Source organism: Microtus ochrogaster (genome assembly GCF_000317375.1).
Source record: "Microtus ochrogaster isolate Prairie Vole_2 chromosome 14 unlocalized genomic scaffold, MicOch1.0 chr14_random_1, whole genome shotgun sequence".
Classification (NCBI taxonomy): Eukaryota; Metazoa; Chordata; class Mammalia; order Rodentia; family Cricetidae; genus Microtus; species Microtus ochrogaster.
This window is the reverse complement of record NW_004949096.1, coordinates 193,445-214,051: the sequence shown is the minus strand read 5'-3', so window position 1 is coordinate 214,051 and position 20,607 is coordinate 193,445. Positions and strand designations below refer to the sequence as shown.

Here is a 20,607-nt window from a genome sequence, read left to right as displayed (position 1 = left end):
TGCATATGCAGTAAAACATTCATATACATAAGATAAATCTAAAAAATTTAAAATAACTTTAGTTTTTCCAAGCTATTCTTTAAACATAAGAATAAACTGAGATAAGAGGAAATTGTTCTAAAATCACACATGGTATGTTAATATATTTTCAGTAATTATTTGCTAAGATATTACTAACAAATAATAAAGCTACTTCTGAAAAATGGAAATTTAGCTAGGAAATATGTGGCTGATGCCTATAATCTTAGCACCTGGAAGGTTGTGATAGGATAGGAGGATTTGAGTTTGAGGCCAGCATGGTCTACATATTCCAGGCTATCCTATACCACAGAGTGAGACCCTGACATAAAAAATGGCCCAGCAATTAAGAGTGCCTGCTGCACAATCATGAGGGTCAGGCTTGGTCTCCAGCATTCACTTAACAAGCCAGGCGTCCCATAAGCATCTGTAACTCCAGCTCAGGGGAACTAAAAAGTTCTGGTCTCTGCATATACAGATGTGTGTACACACATGTGAGCACATACTAAGACACATATACACACAAAAATAGATCTAAAGGCACAGGCCTTTAACCCCAGGAGGCAGAAGCAGGTGGATTTCTGTGAGTTCAAAGTCAAACCTGATCTACATTGCCAAGTAAGTCCAAGACAACTAGGGCTACCTAGTGAAAACCTGTCTCAAAGAAAGGAAGGAAGGAAGAAGGAAGGAAGGAAGGAAGGAAGGAAGGAAGGAAGGAAGGAAGGAAGAAAGGAAGGAAGGCTTTTTTAACAAAAAGTAGCAGTATACATTCGACTGGTTAAACACATTCAGACATGCACACTCAGTACATGTTAGCTGAATCCCTACTTCACAGCTAGGCAAATATCATCTCACATCTACTTCTCACCTTACTACTGGTTCTGAAAATATTAACTAACTTCCAAAATATATAAGTAGTGCTTACCTGTTTTTCTTCTTGAATATGGGTAATCTCTTCATTAATTTTCTTATTTAATTCCAATTCCTTTAAAGTTGAAGAATTTTAAAGTTATGATGTAAAATTCAGTACATTCTATATTTGATTCAGCACCCATGTTTGTGTTTGAGACACAGGCTCCAGTGAATTAAGAAGCCTAATATAGTCTAGTAAAAACATAAGCATTAAAACTATAAAATTTCCCATCTTAGACGTGACTTAGAGAGACACCACTGTGCCATAAAATCACTGAAGCTGTATCTGAGTGGGATGAAATTTGTTATAGCCTAGTTTTGTTCTAGATTTACTAATGACAAAAAAGTTAAATAATTTTGTTTTTGTTTCTGGTTTTTGTTTTTTCAAGATAGGGTTTCTCTGTGTAACTGTCCTGACTGTCCTGGAACTCACTTGGTAGACCAGGCTAGCCTCAGACTCACTGAGATCATTCTGTCTCTGCCTCCCAAGTGCTGGGATTAAAGTAAAAATTCAATAATTTAAAAAAGATTCATACTTTAATTTTTAATTTACATAGAAGAAATATTTCATGCAATAATCCTACAGTTCTCATACTTTTAGTAAGATTTAATTTTATAAACTTGAGTAAATTTAATCAAATACCATGCTGAGTCGTTCTTGAAGCTCTTCATATTTTTGTTCTTTAATGATCAGATCTATACTTTCTTCTTCCATCTTATGCTGACATGTGACCTTGGACTTAATCAACTCTGAAGCTACTCTTTTTAGTTCCTTAACATAACAAACAAAAAGGAAATTCAGTATATATTTTACCAAAGCAAGATGTTTTCGTGATAGTGTCCAAATCTTTAAAATTATACTTCATTTAATAACAGAATATTTTATATATAAATTTTATTAAAGTTCTTCTTTGACAATGTATATAGAACACATCTGGTTACTCTCTCACACACTCCATCTTCCCTCCCACCTCTATCAAACCTCTTCTCCTTAAAAGTCTCTTCTTCACATTCATATCTTTCTGTCTTATGACACACTGACTTTTAACTTGTCAGTTTGTGTGTCCATGGGCTTTAAACTATACAGTGGAGCCTGGTGAGCTCATTTGTGGGTTCACAAATGAAGATATTGACTGCCTCTCTCTCTCTGAGATTCCATCAGTAGTCAATACTTTAGACAGGATGGGGTATGATCACACAAATCCCTTCCTGAGCCAAGATTGAAGACAACAGGCTTAGTCTTTCACAGGCCCAGTACAGGCAACTACAGTTGCTAAGATCATGACTTCAAGAGCTAAGCTGTGCCAAGAGGATCGTATTGTACAACGCTTCTCTCTTATCTTCTAATTCTTACATTCTTTCCACCCCCTCATCCACAATGTTTCCTGAGCCTTAAAGAAAATAGTATAACTGTCCTACTTAGGGCTAAGCCTTCAACCATCACTTAGTCTCAGCATCTGGAGCAGTGTGAGTCTGTACATGTAATGGCAGTTTTCAGCAAAGTGACACTTCTCTGAAGCCGGGGCATAGCATTTGTTGGGTCTATCCCATGAATTGATCACCTGGTGGAAAGGATCCCAAGATGGATCCATCAAGGGCCTTTATGGGAAGAAGTTATCGAAAGGCAGAAGCTGACAAATGACTGTGTACCAAGGAACCCTCGCCTTCACAGATGAGTTAAGAAGCCAATAGAGAAGGTGGAAAAGGACAGCCAACTGAAGCTCAAATAGATGCTATAAGAAACAGGGGTGCAACCAGAACTGGGGGCCGCAGTGCTACATGCCTCAGCCTCATACAATTATATCTTAAGTCCCCACCCAAAAAACCAGGAAAATTAGTCTTAGTTCATACACCACTTTTGAGTATGCAGAAAAGACTGTTAAAGTAACTATGTGGATCAAGCAGTAGGCCTTTCCTTAGAAAAACAGGTAGGCAAATTACTGTCAGTTAAAATAAGAACTCTCCTCTTCCCAGGGAGGTAGAAGAGACATAGATGAGATGTCCTGGGTAAACTGCGAGCAGTGGAGGTAGAGGGGAGGAGATGGGGGATGGGAACATGAAGGATCAGGATGTTTGAGTTGTGGGTGGGACAGAGGAGGAGAGCAGGAAAGAGATGTCTTGATAGAGTGGGCCATTTGGGGATTTGAGAGAAACTTGGTGCCAGGGAAACTCCCAGGAATGCACAAGGATGACTCCTGCTAAGATTCCTAGCAATAGCGGGGAGGGTGCCTGAGCTGGCCTTCTCCTGTAATCAGACTGGTGACTAACCTGATTGTCATCACAGAACCTTCATCCAGTAACTGGTGAAAGCAGATGTAGAGATCTATAGCCAAGAATTGGGCCAAACTCCAAGAGTCCAGTTGAAGAGAGGGAAGAGGGATTATATGAGCAAGGGGTGTCAAGACCATGATGGAGAAACACACAGAGACAGTTCACCTGAGCTTGTGGGAGCTCATGAACTCTGGACCTGCATGGGACCAATCTAGGCCCTCGGCATTTGGGTGACATTTGTGTATCTTGGTCTTTTGTAGGGCCCCTAGCAGTGGGGCCAGAACCTGACTCATGAGCTGGCTCTTTGGAACTTATTCCATGGTGGGATGTCTTGCCCAGCCTTGATGCAAGGGGGAGGAGCCTGGTCCTGCCTCAACTTGATATATCATGCATTGACTCCCAGGGGAGGACTTATCCCTTCTGAATGGAGACTGAGGAGAAGTGGATGGGGAGAAGGGAGGTGGGGCGAGGGAGCAGGAGGAGAGGAAAGAGGGATAATTGCAGTTGGTATGTAAAATTAACTAATTAGTTAATTACTTTTTTAAAAAAAAAAAGACATGGATTAGGGAGATGTGTGAAATGAAAGCATACCCTCCATTTATCCAGCTTTACTTACTTGCCATGTTCTTTGCACACTGCTCTCTGCCCTGCATCACTGATCTCTATGAGAACAGAAAATCCTCTGCCTCTGGAGGCTGAAGGGTTAGATCTGCAGGAGATACCTGTGTAGTAGCTCCCTCCCTACAGACCACAATCTAGTCAGGCCCTACATCTTCAGGAACTCACAGCTCAATCTTCTTTGTTGTAGCCTACAGTTTTCTCCAAGTCCTGCTGCTCCACTCCCTGTCCCTTCAGGTGTGACAGTGGTTGTCACTTCCCCTCCACTTTTACCTGTAGGATGCTTCACCACTCCTTGTTTGTTCTCTGAGCTCTGTCAAAAATTACACAAACATTCTCCCCATTAAACTCTTTCATCACCAACGCCAATGTGCCATCTGCTTCCTGCTCCAGCTCCATTTAACACAAGTAAACTTTTAAAAGCACATTTAAGGATAAGAGAGGTAAAGGAATAGAAAAGCAAGAAGCAGAGAAAACTAGGAACAATATTGAATATATAAATGGTGGAAGAAAGGAGGAGGGGAAGGAATATAGTTTCATGGCTTGAGATTGCATTTTATGTTGGGATCCAGTGTCAGCTGTGACCCTAAATTAATTTCTCTCGACCAGACCCCAACATAAACTATCTCTCTTTGGACCAGCGTGGAGGAGTGGGAATAAAGACACAACTCACATGGCTTTATTGGGAGGGAGATTCTCAGAGATCCCTCATAATATCCTGAGTTGACATGCTGAAGAATGGCACCTGAACAGGGACCTGAGAAAACCGTGGAGATTGTGGAATACCACTGCACACAAAGAACAGGCCTGTCTTCACAGACCACCCGACCATGAGTCAGATTCGGAGGTTTTGACACACAGCGGCGCAAGGTAAGATTATACCATGGGACAAGCATTCGGTAAACAGGATTTGTTTATTCACGGACTCAAGGAGTCCCTCAAGAAAGGAGGAGTAAGGGTGAAGAAAGGAGGAGTAAGGGTGAAATAAGGGTGAAACCCATGCAGCTACACCCGCCAGAGCTTGCAGCCTGGCAGACAGGCAGACAGAGCCTGTGTCGTACCCCCTGATTTGCGGCACAGCTTCAACCAGAAGCTGAAAGGCAGGTGTGCAGAAAAGGAAACTAGCCCAGGGAACTGCAGCTTCAGGACAATAAAAAATTAACTAGCAGGTTAAATATGCTTCTTTTTCATTTCACAATTTTGCTTCTTTGTCAAAAATCTGCTGTTTGTAGGCATGTGAATTTGTATCCAAGGTGGATTGATTTCAATACTGTGGTTCTGAAGTGAAGTTTTAAAGTAAAAAATTGTGATGCATTCAGAGGTTCCTTGATTGTACAGGATTTTAATATTGTTTAGGCTATCCTGAGTTTTTATCTCTCTCTTATAAAGTTGAGGATTGTTCTTTCGAGGTCTGTGAAGAATTTTGCTATAATTTTAATGAACATTTGCATTGAATCTGTAAATTGATTTCAGTAAGATTGTCATTTTTGCTATGTTGGTTCTACCGTCACAAGAGAATAGATCTCTCCATTTTCTGATGTCTTAAATTTCTTTCTTAAAATATTTAAAGTTCTTATCATACAGATTTTTCCATTTGTGTGGTCAGAGTTACTCCAAGATATTTTATGGTATTTATGGCTATTTAAAAGGATGATGTCTCTCATTTATCATATGTGCAGACGAGGTGCATTTTGGGTTGTTTTCAGGTTCTGGCTATGATAAAGTAATTCTGCTGTAAACATATTTGAACATATATCCTTATGGTATGGTTGAGCATCTTTTGTATATAGGCCCAAAAGGGGAATTGCTGAGTCTTAAGGTAGATGGTTGCCTAATTTTGAGAAATCACCATACTAGAATCCAAAGCGGCTGTACCAGTTTGCACTTCTACCAGCAGTGGAGGAGTTTTTTTTCTTTACCCCACACTATCTTAAGCATAAATTGTCATAGGTGTTTTTAATCTTGGTCATTCTTACAGGGATAAGATAAAATCTCAGAGTTTTGATTTGCATTTTTCTAATGCTTAAGGATGTTGTGTTTGAGCATTTTTTGAGTGTCTTTCAGTCATCTTAAATTCATCTATTGAGAGTTTTCAGCTTAGGTCTGTAACATAAATTTTGATTGATTATTTGTTCTTTTGATAACTAATTTCCTGAGTTCTTTGTATGTTTTTGAAATGGATTAGTGATAAGTAAAGATATTTTCCCACTCTATAGACTGATATTATATCTTGTTGACTATGTACTTTGCTATACAGAAGCGTCTCAGTTCAGGAGATCTGATTCTTTCTCTCAGTGTCTGTGCCACTGAGGCTGTGTTTGAGATATGCCAAAGTGTACTCTTAATTTTTTCTTCTGTGAAGTTCAGTGTGGATGGTTTTATGTTGAGGTCTTTGATTCATTTAAACTTGAGTTTTATGCATAGAAATAAATATAAATCTATTTTCATTCTTCTACATGTTGATGTCTAATTAGGCCAGCACCATTAGTTAAATGTGGTTTCTTTTTCCATTTTCCTATCAGCTAGGCAGATAGGAAACATAAGAAGAGGATAGCTTACAAACTTTTAATGAGATATACAATGGTTAAGGCCTTGGTTACAATATTATAAAAAATCTTGAGATAAAAGTAAAATTCTTAAAAAAAAAAACAATGAGCCAATTTTCAGTAAAGAGCTTATAGAAGCTGCCAAACAGGTACTCAAGCAGGTAAAGTATAAATCAACACGTAGATATACAATAATCAACAAGTACAGTATATTAATTATGATTCTGCTATAAGTATGTATTAAGTACAAAACTTATTCTACAGCAGTTTTATGAAAAAACAAAATGCTTTTATTGTTGCAGCTTCCCATTTTTGCCAGTTAAGATATTAAACTCTTAATTTAAAGGAGTAGCTTGTCTAATACAGAAGAGCAGGATAAAATCTAGGAGATCGTTTAACAGAAAATTGAATATGATCAATGTTTCTTATACTAAGCAATAGATTAATTGATAATTTTAAGATGGTGAGTCTTGAACAACTGTATTTACTCAATTTAAGGGCCAGAGTAATAATCTTTCCCAGATGATCATTGCTGCAATTTGCACAACTATATTTTGCTAATGTTATAGCTAAAGATCCCTTAATGGATGTTATGCTGAATTTTACAATTTTACAAATTTTTCCAATGGAAGAACTGCATATATGATTACTAATGAAAAGGAACTGTGTAGCGTGATATGGCTCCTTGAAAACAACTTATAAATGTTGCAGACATATCTACTGCAAACAGATCTGGCATAATGGCACCAAGGTGACCTTTGCTAAGGCAAGGTGAAAAATAGCCCTTGCAATGAATTATGAAAAGACCCGACCTATATTAATTTGGGGTTGAGGATGTGTTTATGTTCTTTTTTCACAGAAAGAAAATAAAAGCTGGATGAGATGACTGCATATACAGTAAAGGAGTGGTAGACCGGATGACATCCCATAGAGGAGTTGGAGAAGAGTCCATGATCCAGTCTTCCCAGCCCCCACAAAGAGGTGGGCTTGATCACAGGATCTGCTACCACCACTCTACACTGCAGGGTGCCATGCTGCTCTGAGGGACAGATGTTGAGCTGCTTCCAGACACTTGGGACACACACATAGACCCAGAGGCCCTGCTGAGATGACCTGACTGCAATGAAATTAAAATTTATCCTGACAAGAAAATATGGCTCCAAGACACAAAGCCCAAAAAGTATCTCTCTCCATTAATCTCTTTTCTTCACAGAGATCAGCAGTCAATGATGAGTTTGAAGCTTCTTCTCCCCTGATGCCTAAGACAGGAACTTGCATATATGAATGCCTGTTCCAGACACTGGAAAATTTGGATAAATGAAGATGTCTTTGCCCAAGCCAGGCATGATCATATGTCCTGTTGCAGAAGCACAGGTTTTATTAAAACTAATAAGAAAGAGTGGATTGTATGCTCATATTTCTATATGGTATGGCTGCCAGGCTCCAAAGCCATAGGCCACACCTGAGATAGTCATGTAAAACCTTCCAGACAGGCTATCACTAACCTAACAAAAGGTCAGGATGTTGTTTTGCTTCTTTCTTTGTAATTTGGAGGATGCCTAAAAAGAAATACTAATTCAGCCTATGTGACAGCTAGCATACAGGCCTGGAAAACGTAATAGCAAGCACAGGTCGTTGTGGAAGTGACTAAAAGCCATTCACCTGGTTATCTAGGAAACAGAATGTTAATGTATTTATCCCTCAGTTTACGTTTTGGTATAAAGACTGTTTGGAGAATAAACGAGAGGAATTCTTCAGCATGTGAACTCAGGATATTATGAGGGATCTCTGAGAATCTCCCTCTTGATAAAGCCATGTGAGTTGTGTCTTTATTCCCGCACTTCCACGCCAGGCCACAGAGAGATAGTTTATGTTGGGGTCTGGTCCAGAGAAAGAATTTGTGGTCTGGGCTAGCACCGGACCCTGACAGGATTTGGCAGGTAAAGGAGAAGAACTGAGTTAAACATTCTTTCTACATCTACTAAGTAGTTACTGTGTGTCAAGTGCCAACAGGTGCTCCCTTAAGCTTGCAGCTGAGTAAATTGGTTTGTTTAAAAGAGAACAGAACACTGGCTAACTGATATATTATACATGAAAACCAACATGAGATGACAAGTGTGAGGTAGGTCAAAAATGCAGGGAAATGACAGGATGATGGGAAAAGAAAAAACCCTCATCCAGGATTCTGACAAGCCTCTTGTCAGTTGAAACCAAGAATTCCAACATGATTAATGTTTGCTTATGGCTTTTCTCCTTTCCCAGCTACAAGCTTCCAGGAATTTCAATAGAAACCCCCATTTATAGTAAAAAAGACATGTCCTAAACTTGTGTGCAGCTTTAGGAGCTCCCAGCTTTCTTTATCAGATATAATCCAACCAAGTCCTCTCTGGAGTCCCCCATAATCTTATTTATCAAAAAAGAACGTCAAGCAAGCTTTTAAGATGTAACCTGAGAGCCAGCAAAACTATATATATGGCTAATGCTGAAACACTGAATTGAGAAGCCCATACCCACACTTGGGCATGTCATTATTTTCTTTCTGGAGACCCTCCCCACCCCGTTTAAAATATGTATTTAAAATGATCTTGAATAAACTGTAATTCTTTTATAGGTCCCTAAAAGAAATCACCAATCCTGACCCATAGACATTAAACTCTTCTAAGATATGTTCCTTTTACATTTTTTTCAAAGTATAAAAGATAACATATGATAAATTCCCCAGAGCGGAGGTTTCGGTAATCCAGTGGTAATTTTTTGATTTTGAATAAACTGTGGCTCTTCTTTGAGAAGCCCAGAGTACTTGGGTATGCTTTTCCTGAGTCCATTTCTGCCTATTTTTAATAAACCCCAACTCATAGTGGCTCATCTTGAAATTTTTTTTTATGTGTTGAATCCAAGGGTCTGGTTTTACCTGAACTGAGATCTTTAAAAGATTAAGGGAACTTCTCAGGACCCTGCAGGCAAGAAATGAAGCTGTGTCTCTATTCCTGCTGCCTGTGGACAAAATAATATGAGACACTCTGAAAGAAGATGTGATAGACTGAAGAAAGAATAAAAACCATATCAATCAAAGGTGATTCCAGGGCAGCTAAGTAAGGTTAGAAGAAATGACAAGGGGATCATGAAACGAGAAAGGAACATAAAGATGAAAAGGAAATGGGAAGTCTGCTTTATTGTAGAAAAACATGGTATATGTATGAACCGTGTAAGAGAAGGGATAGAAAATGTTTGGACAGACACTTAAAGCCAAAAACAGAAATCACGAACCCTGATTCATAGCCGTTAATTAAAAAAAAAAAAAATGTTCCTCTTACTTTGCTTTTCAAAGTATAAAAGATGATAATTTCCCCAGAATGGAGTTTTAGCTAATCCAGTTATAACTCACTCTCAACAGCCATAGCACTCACAGGATGGTCCGTTTTCAGTTTTCAAACTTGCATTTGTTTGTTTGTCTCTTTCAGATATGCAAAAAAAGGTGAGGTGCAAACTCCGGTCTGTAGCTGGTTAGTTTAGATGTTACAATAAAGAACAAAGAGAGAGAACTTTCAGCAATTTAAAGTGAATGGCAGAAGAGCAAGGGTGGTACTTCAGGCCCTATTAAAGTACCAGTTCCTTGGGTGGCTGAGATAAGAAGACAGCAGGAGTCTGGGATTTAATACAAAATGCGGAGGAAGCCCAGAGAGGGTGAGAAGGAGGGAAAGAGGCAGGAAGAGGAGGGGGGTAGAGAAAGGAGGAGGGGCAGAAAGAGGAGAAAGGCAGTGGAGATGTTCTGAAACCTGGAGCTTAAGGCAAATGAGAAGCTGGAAACAGATGTGTTAAATCATCTTGTGGAGTTGACACTGAATTGAGAATACAAATTCACTGAAAGAAAAACTATAAAAAGAAAAGGAAAAAGAAAAACAGAGACCACATGGCCAAGTCTTGAAAGACTGGAAGGGGAAATAACCAGTGAGCCAGAGCAATCTTTTTTAGAATCTGAAAGGCCCTTTAAATAGGTCATTTTTGCACAAGTGCCATGAAATTCACTGAATAGCCTTTCTGTTCTCTCTCATCACTTCATTCTTGTTTATATGTCACATCTTAAACCATCAAATAATAAGGATATCCTCTATCACATAACAGAGAACACAAGTACTGAATATACATTACCAATAATTGGTCATATCTGTCTGTTGGATTATTTTTCCTTGGACTTGTAACAAGAGGTCAATTTTGATATTATATAGTAATATCTCATTCAGGAATATTATTTGTTTTGTTTCTTGAGACAGTCTCACTATGTTGTGCAGGCTGGCTTTAAACTTGCAGTCTTCCTGCCTCCCAAGTTCTGTGACTGTAAGTATGCACCATCACAGCCAGCTCTGGGTAGTCTATAAAAACAACAAAAAGTTTCCTCCAACTGCCTCTTGCTTACAAAATCTGTATCATATGCTCCTGCTCAAACCTCACAATAGCATGAGGGGAGATGGTGACTGGCCGAGACTGATCGTGTGCAGTGCAACAGCTGCTGACATCACCAAACCCATGACCAGAGTTAACATTGTGAACTCTGAGTTACATACAGTTTGTCCAGAATATTACAAATGTGTATAATAAAGTGTGGCAAGTGGAGATTTTTTGTTTATTATTTGATACTGAATAATCTACCCTTCTCGTAGGTCTCAGTTCCTCTCCCTGCAAAAAGTTGTTAGATCTGATTACAGCTTTCAAACTGTGCTCTGACAAGCCTCAGCAATGCTCTGCTGAGATTCTTATAAAAACTGGAACTAACAGGTACTGCTCAAGAGTTCTTCCAAGTTTCTCTTCAGGTTCACATGCTCAAGATTTATTTGTTTCAATACTGAGCTCCCACATCATAAAACATTCCACAGCTTTAAAAAAAAAGATGAAAACCAGCAGATTAGATGATCCTACTTCAACAAGGCCATACCTCCTCATGGTGCCATTCGCTATGAGCCAAGCACTCAAACACGTAAGTCTATGGGAGCCATAACTATTCAAACCACCACAGCCTTCAAAACCAATTTGGGATAGGAACTTGAAAAGATTGGGCTACAGAAACTTGAAAATGTTGCAAGTAGAGTTTAATGAATGGTTCCTATGGGAACTTAGATCATAAAACCGATGTAAATATGGAGGGCAAAAATCACACTCCTGAAGTTTCAGATGGGAACAAGACTCCATTCAGAATTGGACTAGATGCCATCTGCCTTGGCTATTTATTTATTTATTTATTTATTTATTTATTTATTTATTTATTTATTTATTTTCAGTGTGGCACAAGCTAGAATCCTTTAGAAAGAGGGAATCTCAGTTGAGAAAATGCCTCCATGAGACTGGCTTCAATTCAAGTCTGTAGGATATTGTCTTGATTAATAATTGATGTGGGAGGGCCCAGATCACTGGGGGTGGTGCACCTTTGGGCACACAACCCTGAGTTGTTTAAGAAGGTAGGTTGAGCAAGCCAGTAAGTAGTGTTTTTCCATGGCTGCTGCTTCAGTTCCTGCCTTGAGTTCCTGCCCTGACTTCCCTCAGTGTTGGAGTGTGAGCTATAAGTTGAAATAACCATTTCCTTACCATGCCTTCTGTCATGGTATTGATTATAACAACAGAAATGCTAAGATATCTGTGTTACATTATGATCAAGAACATATATACAATTTGTTCATGCCCCTAAGACTTTGCAAGAGATTGCTTAATTTTGACTCTAATTTCTCTCATTTGGTAGAGAAATACTTATTTTTTTTACATTTATTCACTGTGTGTGATGTCAGAGGACAATGTGGGTAAGTCCATTCTCTCCTTCCACTATGTGGCTATGAGTTTGATCCAGAGAGCAAAGTCAGGCTGTCAAGCTTAGTAGAAGCCCCTTTATCTGCTCAGCCATCTCATCAGCCCTGTACTGGGTTTTTCATTTTGCATTATGAGATGAGCATGAAAAGTCTGGAAGGAACGCAGGGTAGAATGTTTCCCACAGGCCCCTGTATGAAGGCTTGGCTGTCAGCTGATAAGCTTTAGGCAAACAGTAGGATCTGATGAGTATTCTTTCAGCATTCAAAATATGAACAGACTATTGGGAGGTAGCAGAATATGGAAGAGGAGCCTAGGTGGAGGAAGCTGGTCACTGTGGAGTGTTGCCTGAGGTTTTCTGTCCTGCCCAGTTCCCTCAGAATCACACAGAGGTCTATATTAATTATAAACTGATTGGCCTAGTATCTCAGGGTTTTTATTAACTCTTACAACTTATATTAGCCCATTATTCTTGTCTATGTTAGCCACGTGGCTCGGTACCATATTCAGTGAGGCAGTCACATCTGGCTTCTTCTGTGGCTTGGTCAGGACTACAGAGGAATGGGCTTCCTTCTTCCCAGAATTCTCCTTCTCTCATTGACCCACCTCTACTTCCTGTCTGGCTGTCCCACCTATACTTCCTGCCTGGCTATGACCAATCAGCATTTATTTAAAATATAATTGACAGAATACAGACAATGTCCCACACCAGAGGAGGGGTGTCCCTTGGCCCCTTCCTGTTAGCACACTCTCTATGCTCTGTCCCCATGAGGAAAGAAACGTCTCCACAGGATCTCTGCCATATGTTCTGCCTCACTGCAGGCCGAGAATCAGTGGAGCCATGGGATGTAAAGTGAAACCTATGAAACTGTGAGCCACAACAATCGTCCCTATGTTCTCGTCAGGTATTTGTCACAGTCATTGAAAGTGAAACACACTCCCATTTTGACAAATATATGATCTCTTGCAGCTAATGCAGCAACATGTGTGGATGAACAACATATGCTGCTATAATTATTTGTGGAATTCTTAAGATCATAGGCTCTAGGCCAAATTTTATATGCATTTCAATTATGGTTCTATTTTCATTGTATAAATTTAGGTAAGCCACTTAATCCATTTTATTTCCAATGTTCTCATCTACAAAATGCAGATAAGAAACTTGTGTTTGCTGAGCAACTACTTTGTGATATTCCTACTCTGTTGAGTAAGGGAATCTGTGATGGTCACAGATGCAGTACAATGCAGAATTGTTTCCTACTTGTAAGCTCTCTGACATCTTAATACAGGTCATGAATAATTAGGTATTACTTTTATTTATTTAAAGAATTAAGATTCATTCCCTCTGGCTAACAGTAGTGAATTCCCCTCTATAATAGTGGTTCTCAACCAGCAGGTCATGACCCCTGGGGGGGGTCACATATCAGATACCCTGCATATCAGATATTTATATTACAATTAATAACAGTAGCAAAGTTATGAAGAGACAATGAAAATAATTTTATGGCTGGAGCTCACCACAACATGAAGAACTATACTAAAGGGTCACAGCATTAGGAAGGTTGGCAACCACAGCTCTATAAGCTCCTTGAGGAAAAGTATCTTGTTTTACAACTTATAGTCCATCATACCTGAATATCTTCAGAAATTTAAGAGGAACTAAAAGATTTAATGAATACACTTGGTAAAGAATGATAACTCTGAAAGAGATATGGCTTACCTTTGCTGAAAATTAAATTTGATCAAGTTTCATTTATTTAGTATAACGTAAATGGCAATAAAAACACTTGATGAAGGCACTTAAAGTCAGCCAAACAGATTATTGTTAATGGTAGCAGAGTTTACAGTCAATTTGCAAGCCTGTTGGAAAGCAGTAGGCATAAGTACAGTGAGGAGAAGTTGTGACTGAACGGCCACCTTCCCTCCATTCAAGGAACAACACCACACTTCAGATTCGCATCACAGAGAAGTAGCTGGTGTTAGGAATGAACAGACCAGTGAAGTTTATGAGCAAACTGGAAAAGTAAAGCTTAGCAGTGTGAGTTATCAGCATCATGCCAACTTTAAGAAGAGCAGTATATTTTGAGACTGGAAAATAATCTGGACTGTTATAAACAAGAATTCCTATCCTGTGAGTTTAAAATAGGATAATTCTGTATTTTAAGTCTAGATTCAAGTGTATTCTGGTCAGGAAACAATATAATGAATGAATCATTATTTTAGTCTTCAATGGGCTAAATGTTCTTTAAATGAACTTTTTGAACATTTTATTTCATTTTATTTTTTTACCATTTCCCACATTGGTAAACATAAAAAAAATGGGGCGCCAGTTAAAATGACTATGGAGAATGACAGAAGGAAAGATAAACTTCAATAATATAAGATCTTAAAATATATAAAATTAATGCAGAGGTAAAATATCTGCTAAAGGATACTAAAGTTTTGATCTCAACTCTGATTTATACAATATTTGACTGATATTCATATTATACATTATTTAATCTAATAATATGATAACTGATTGAAGAAGAAGTTTTCAATTTTTAATTTTGTATATATGTATATGATGTGGGTGTCCATGGGTCCAGAAGAAGGCACTGGGTCCCCTGGAGCTTGAGTTACAGGTAGTTGTCAAACATTTAATAAAGGTGCTAGATAGCAAACCTGGCTCTTCTCTGGAAGAGCCGACAAGCACTCTTAACCACTGAGACATTTCTCTAGTCTCAACTGGTTCTATTTTTTAAAGATACCAATGATACTGGCTTAAATATGCCAGTATCATATATGATAACGTGTGTTTTTCCTAATATAATTAATAGCCTTTCTAAAAACAATTTCAGATTGCTTTCTTATGCAAAGATATCTTTCAGAGGAAAACTGAAAATGGGTTTTGAAATTTTAGTTTTCTAATATTAGCTTTTCCTACACCAAGATATAACTGAACTAAGTAAATAAGATTCAAACAAACTGGAAATTAAGTTGAAACTAGTTGTTTCATACTAGTAATGTGTTCAAGGTTCATTCCTAAGCTTCAATGGCCTGTTAATAAGAGGTATACATCTAAGCATAAAGTCACTTATATAACTTAAAACTCTCTGAATACAATGAGAATTGGTGGTCTAAAGGTTTTTTTCTTCTTTATGGCAACAAAATGCAATTAACATCTTTTCTCCATTTTTCTCTTAAATTATGTTTATGTATTTACTTGTATGTATATGTATGGGCGTATGAACCATAGCACACATCTGGCGTCAGAACACAACTGTGTTCTTTCCTTGCACCGCGTGGGTTCCAGGGATTAAACTCAGGTCCTCTAACTTGGGGGTAAGTGCCGGTACCTGTTAGGCCATCTTGTCAGACTCTTTCCTATATTTTACAGTAATATGAAAAGTGGAACTTCTGGAATTAGTTATCTTTAGGAGTCACTCTAAAATGTATTAATTCTCATTAAAATAATTATTATGAAACAGAGAAGTTAGAAGAAAATAGGTATAGAAAACTAATAGATGGCCGAAAAAGTGAACAGTAACGATTTCATGTCTTTTCTTTCTTGTATATATTAATTAATCTTAAGTGCATAATAAATTGAAATCAAAGACCTCCGTGAAATGATTTTCTACTGAAAAGCTGTGCTTTTAATTTTACAGCCTTTATAAGCTTTAAAATATCCTGAACTTTTAGTACATTGTCTGTTTTCTAACCATTTTATTCAAAGCCGTTAGTGTAACAGATAAACAGCACATGCTTTGATCTCATGAAATTACAGCTTATAGTTCCTGCAGTCATAAATACCATGCTGTTTTCTCCCCACCCCTCCCTTTCCAGCACAAGAGAGTCTGCTTAATATCACAGTCTCCTGGAGAGTCTGACATTTACTCAGACAAACAGCAGAGGTCATGAATGCTGCCCATAGATAATATCAGGATTCTTCACGATTGCCACAACAGTGGAGGAAGCATACAGAACTGCAATACCTAGTTTATCTATCAACGAAGTTTGATCTGTTTCATTTTGCTTCACACACAAAAAAGGAATTCTACCTTATCACAAACCAATAATTTAACTGTTCTGGACAAAATCACACAACAGTATAAAAGAAACAAAATTATCTCTAAGAAAATTAATGATTAGGAGTTTTAAGTGAATGATATGGCCGATATAATTAGTTGGTTAGCTTCTGAAATTTTCAAAAAGAATGTTTTTTTAAGATTAAAAATAAAGACTATGGAAAAATTTTGTAAAACATAAAATAAAATACCTAGAATGTCTAAACACTCTGAAATTTTACAGCCAAAGGTTTAAAAAAATTACTCAACTGGAGAAAAGACAGCAACTTCAACAAATAGTGCTGGGAAAATAAAATGTCCACATGTGTAAGAATGAAATTTGTCTGTAAATATTACCTACACAAAACCAACTGCAAATGAATCAAAGACCTCAATGTGAAACCCAAAATTATAAAACTTCTAGAAGAAAATATAGGCAGCACCATACAAGATATAGGTATAGAGAAGAATTTTCTATTTAGGACTCTAATTTTTCATGAACTAAGACCAAAAATGATAAATGGAATCTCATAAAACTAAAATGCTTCTGTACAACAAAGGAAACAATCAACCAAGTAAAGAGAAAGCCCAGAGTGGGAGAGAATCTTTGCCAGCTACACATATGAAAGAGTTAATAACTATAATATACAAAGAACTCAAAAAAAGATCAAGAAACAAATGACCCAATAAAAAAACGGGCTATGTATCTGGAACAACATTCTCAAGAGAAGAAACAAAAGTAGCTAAGAAACATCTCAGAAAGGGTTCCACATCCCTAACAATGAAGAAAAAACAAATTAAAATCACTTTGAGATTTCACTTTACCCTACTCAGAATGACTAAGATCAAGAAAACAACAGACAACAAATGCTAACAAGTATGTGGGTAGAAGAGAAGGCTCACTGGCTGTTGGTGGGATGGCAACTGGTCCAGTCACTCTGAAAATCACTGTGTAAAATTCTCAGCAACAACAAAAAAATCTACCATAAGATCCAATTATACCACTCCTTGGTATATGCACAAACGACATATATTTCTGCAGATGCTTACTGAGCCACATTTATTGCCACTCTGTTTATGACAGTTAGGAAAAGAAACATCCTTCAATTGATGAACGGATAAAGAAAAGGTGGTACATATATACTATAGAATATTATTTACTTTTAAAGAACAATGAATCATTAAATTTTCAGGTAGATGGATGGATCTAGAAAAGATTATATTGAGTGATATAACCTAGACCCAGAAAGACATTTATAGTTATCTTCATGTATGAGCATATAACCTGGAGTAACTAAAAAAATTGGAAACTGAAAAAGAACCTTGGGGGTGGGTTCTAGAAATGGGAATAGCAGGTCACAGGTGATTTCAAGGGGAAAGTAAAAAGGGAGTGTTAATTTGGCAGGAAAAGGCAGGAGGATGTATTAGGCAAACTTTTTAAAAATTTTTATTTATTTATTTATCTATTTATTTATTATGTATATAGTATTCTCCTGCGTGTATGCCTGCCTGCCAGGAGAGGGCACCAGACCTCATTACAGATGGTTGTGAGCCACCATGTGGTTGCTGGGAATTGAACTCAGGACCTCTGAAGGAGCAGCCAGTGCTCTTAACCTCTGAGTCATCTCTCCAGCCCCCTTAGGCAAACTTTTAATCCCAGCACTTGAGCAGCAAAGGCAGATAGATCTCTGTGAGTTTGAGACCAGCCTGGTCCACATAGTGAGGTCCAGGCCAGCCAGTAAGTCACTGGAGTCCTGGATTTGTGTTGTCTCTTGTTCCAGGCCCTTCTATGCCTCCTGTCCATAATAGAAGTGAACTGCTCTGCTCCACATATGCACCCTATCAGTATGTTCTCCCATCATGGCTCAGAAGCAAGTATGCCAATAACTGTGGGCTAAAACCTCTGCAATAGTGAGCTAAAATAAATTATTTCTATCATTGTTTATTCAGATAATTGGTCACAGAAAAGAAAAAGCTAGCTCACAGTATGCTTCTAGAGTCACCAAAATGATCAATTTCTAAACTCACAATGCATGCAGATGGCCCTGGGAACTATATGAACTACAATAGTGACCTGTCAGGCAAGATGTATCCACTGCTGCAGCAGTAGCACGATTAGGATAGGGGTGATCTACTGCTTTCTGGTTGGATTTGAGACATACTTCACAGGAGGGAACTCATATCTGGTACTATAAACCTGGTCAAAAGTCTGTGGAAGAAGAGGTCACAGGATCTCGGAGAGAGCCACCACCTCCTTCCCCCGCTATGACCACTACTATGACTACAGCTACACTATGACCACACTAGGACTACAACTACTGTTTCTGTTTTGGTAAATGGAAATGTTTTCACACTGCCTTCTAAATACTCATGCTTACATCATGAGTAAAGTAGCACTGCTCTCAGGATTTGTCAAAGAAGCTTCTTATAGCAGGTGGGAGTTAATGCAGACACTCATAACTGCTTAAAGTACAGAGTGATGGCCCTAAAAAGGACATCTAGATCACCCCTCCAAGGCTTGGAGAACATTACAGAATCAGAGGCAGAAAGAATTTAAGACCTAGAGAATAAGAAAACCCTTCAAACAGATGTTTTCTTGTTATGGCATGGCTACTGCACTCATCAACTCACAGTATCTATGGCCACACAACCAAGACAAGACATTTCATCATGGAAACAAACGGGAGGGGTTAATAGGGACCCACCCTCCCAAGGGACTATTGCAATAACAGGTACTAGAGGAAGGGAGCGTCACATTCCTTGGGGGTTTATCTACTACTAGATTGCTTGTGCTCTAGTGAAAATCCTCTATCCATGCTCATGCAACAACCCTAATTAGAGAGAACATCAATTGAGAAAAATGTCCCCATAAGATTGATAGGCTCGGGGCTGGAGAGATGGCTCAGAGGTTAAGAGCACTGACTGCTCTTCCAGAGGTCCTGAGTTCAATTCCCGGCAACCACATGGTGGCTCACAGCCATCTGTAATGAGATCTGGTGCCCTCTTCTGGCCAGCAAGCATACAGAGAGACAGAACACTGTATACATAATAAATAAATAAATCTTTAATGACTATCATAAATGTCACCACAGAACCTTCATCCAGCAACTGATGGAAGCAGAGGCAGAGAGCCACAGCAGAGCACTGGGCTGAGTTTCCAAAGTCTAGTCAAAGAATGGGAAGAGCAATAATATGAGCAAAGGGGTCAAGACCATGATGGATATACCCATTAAAACAGTTTACCTGAGCTAAGGGGAGCTCACCAAGTCCAGCTGAACAGGGAAGGAATCAGCACAGGACCAAACTAGGCCCTCGAAATGTGGGTGACAGATGTATGGCTGCAGCAGACTGAGGGGCACTGGCAGTGGCACCAAGATCTATCCCTACTGCTTGTACTCGCTTTTTGGGAACCCACTCTCTTTGGAGGGATACCTTGCTCAGCCTAGACATAGTAGGGAGGACCTTGATCCTTCTTCAAAGCAATGTGCCTTACCCTCTCTGAGGAGCAGAGGTGTGGGATGTTGTTGTGGGGAAAGTGGAGGGAACGGGAAGAGGAGAGGGAGTGGGAACTATGATTTAAGGCATGTAAAATTAAAAAAGATAGTTTTTAGAAAGAAAAAAGAAAAAAATAAACATACCACTGTGGGAGGAGGGAAGATTGGCTGGGCAGTGGCGGTTCATGCCTTTAATCCCAACACTCAGGAAGCAGAGGCAAGTAGATTTCAGTGAGTTCAACACCAGCCTGGTCTACAAAGCAAGTTCTAAGACATCCAGAGCTGCTACACAGAGAAATCCTGTCTTGAAAACAAACAAACAAACAAAAGGATTGGGCTGTAGACAAGCCTATGGAACATTTTCTTAATTAGTAATTGATGGGGGCTACAGGACATCCCATTGTGGGAAGTTCCATCCCTGGACTGGTGGTCCTAGGATCTATAAGAGAGCAGGATGAACAAGTGACAAAGAGTAAGCCAGTAAGCAGCACCCCTCCATGGCCTTTGCATCAGATCTTGCCACCAGGTTCCTGCCCTGTTAGAGTTCCTGTCTAAGGAAGCAGAAGCTAATTAAACCCTTTCTTCCCAGAGTTGTTTTGATCATGGTGTTTCATCGTAGCAGTGGTAACCCTGACACAATCACACACCAAGAAAGACATGAAGGTAGGAAGGGAACTTGATGGGGAGAAGAGTTTTCATCAGGGACAAGGGTAAAAATGACTAAAATTCATTTTGTGTATATGTGTGTGTGTGAATGAAACTTGTCAAATGATTAAAATAACACATTAAATCTGAACGTGATGTCACATACTTTCAATCAGAGCACTTAGAAGACAAAGGTAGGCAGATCTTTAAGTTTGAAGCCAGCATAGTGTGTTTCAGGTCAGACAAGGTTATATAGTGAGAGCATGC

The 20,607-nt window shown here is 38.8% G+C and overlaps 1 protein-coding gene across 1 annotated transcript in view; it reads right to left on the bottom strand.

The window, feature by feature from the left end:
- The window catches only part of Ccdc73 (coiled-coil domain containing 73), a 126,863-nt gene that overhangs the window by 29,262 nt on the left and 76,994 nt on the right, over window positions 1-20,607 (bottom strand). Inside the window, exons 9-10 of the mRNA XM_005364019.3 lie at window positions 1,574-1,702; window positions 944-1,003 (exon numbers count right to left, since the gene is read on the bottom strand). Coding sequence (XP_005364076.1) covers window positions 944-1,003; window positions 1,574-1,702 — 189 coding nt within the window. The remainder of the gene's footprint in view (window positions 1-943; window positions 1,004-1,573; window positions 1,703-20,607) is intronic.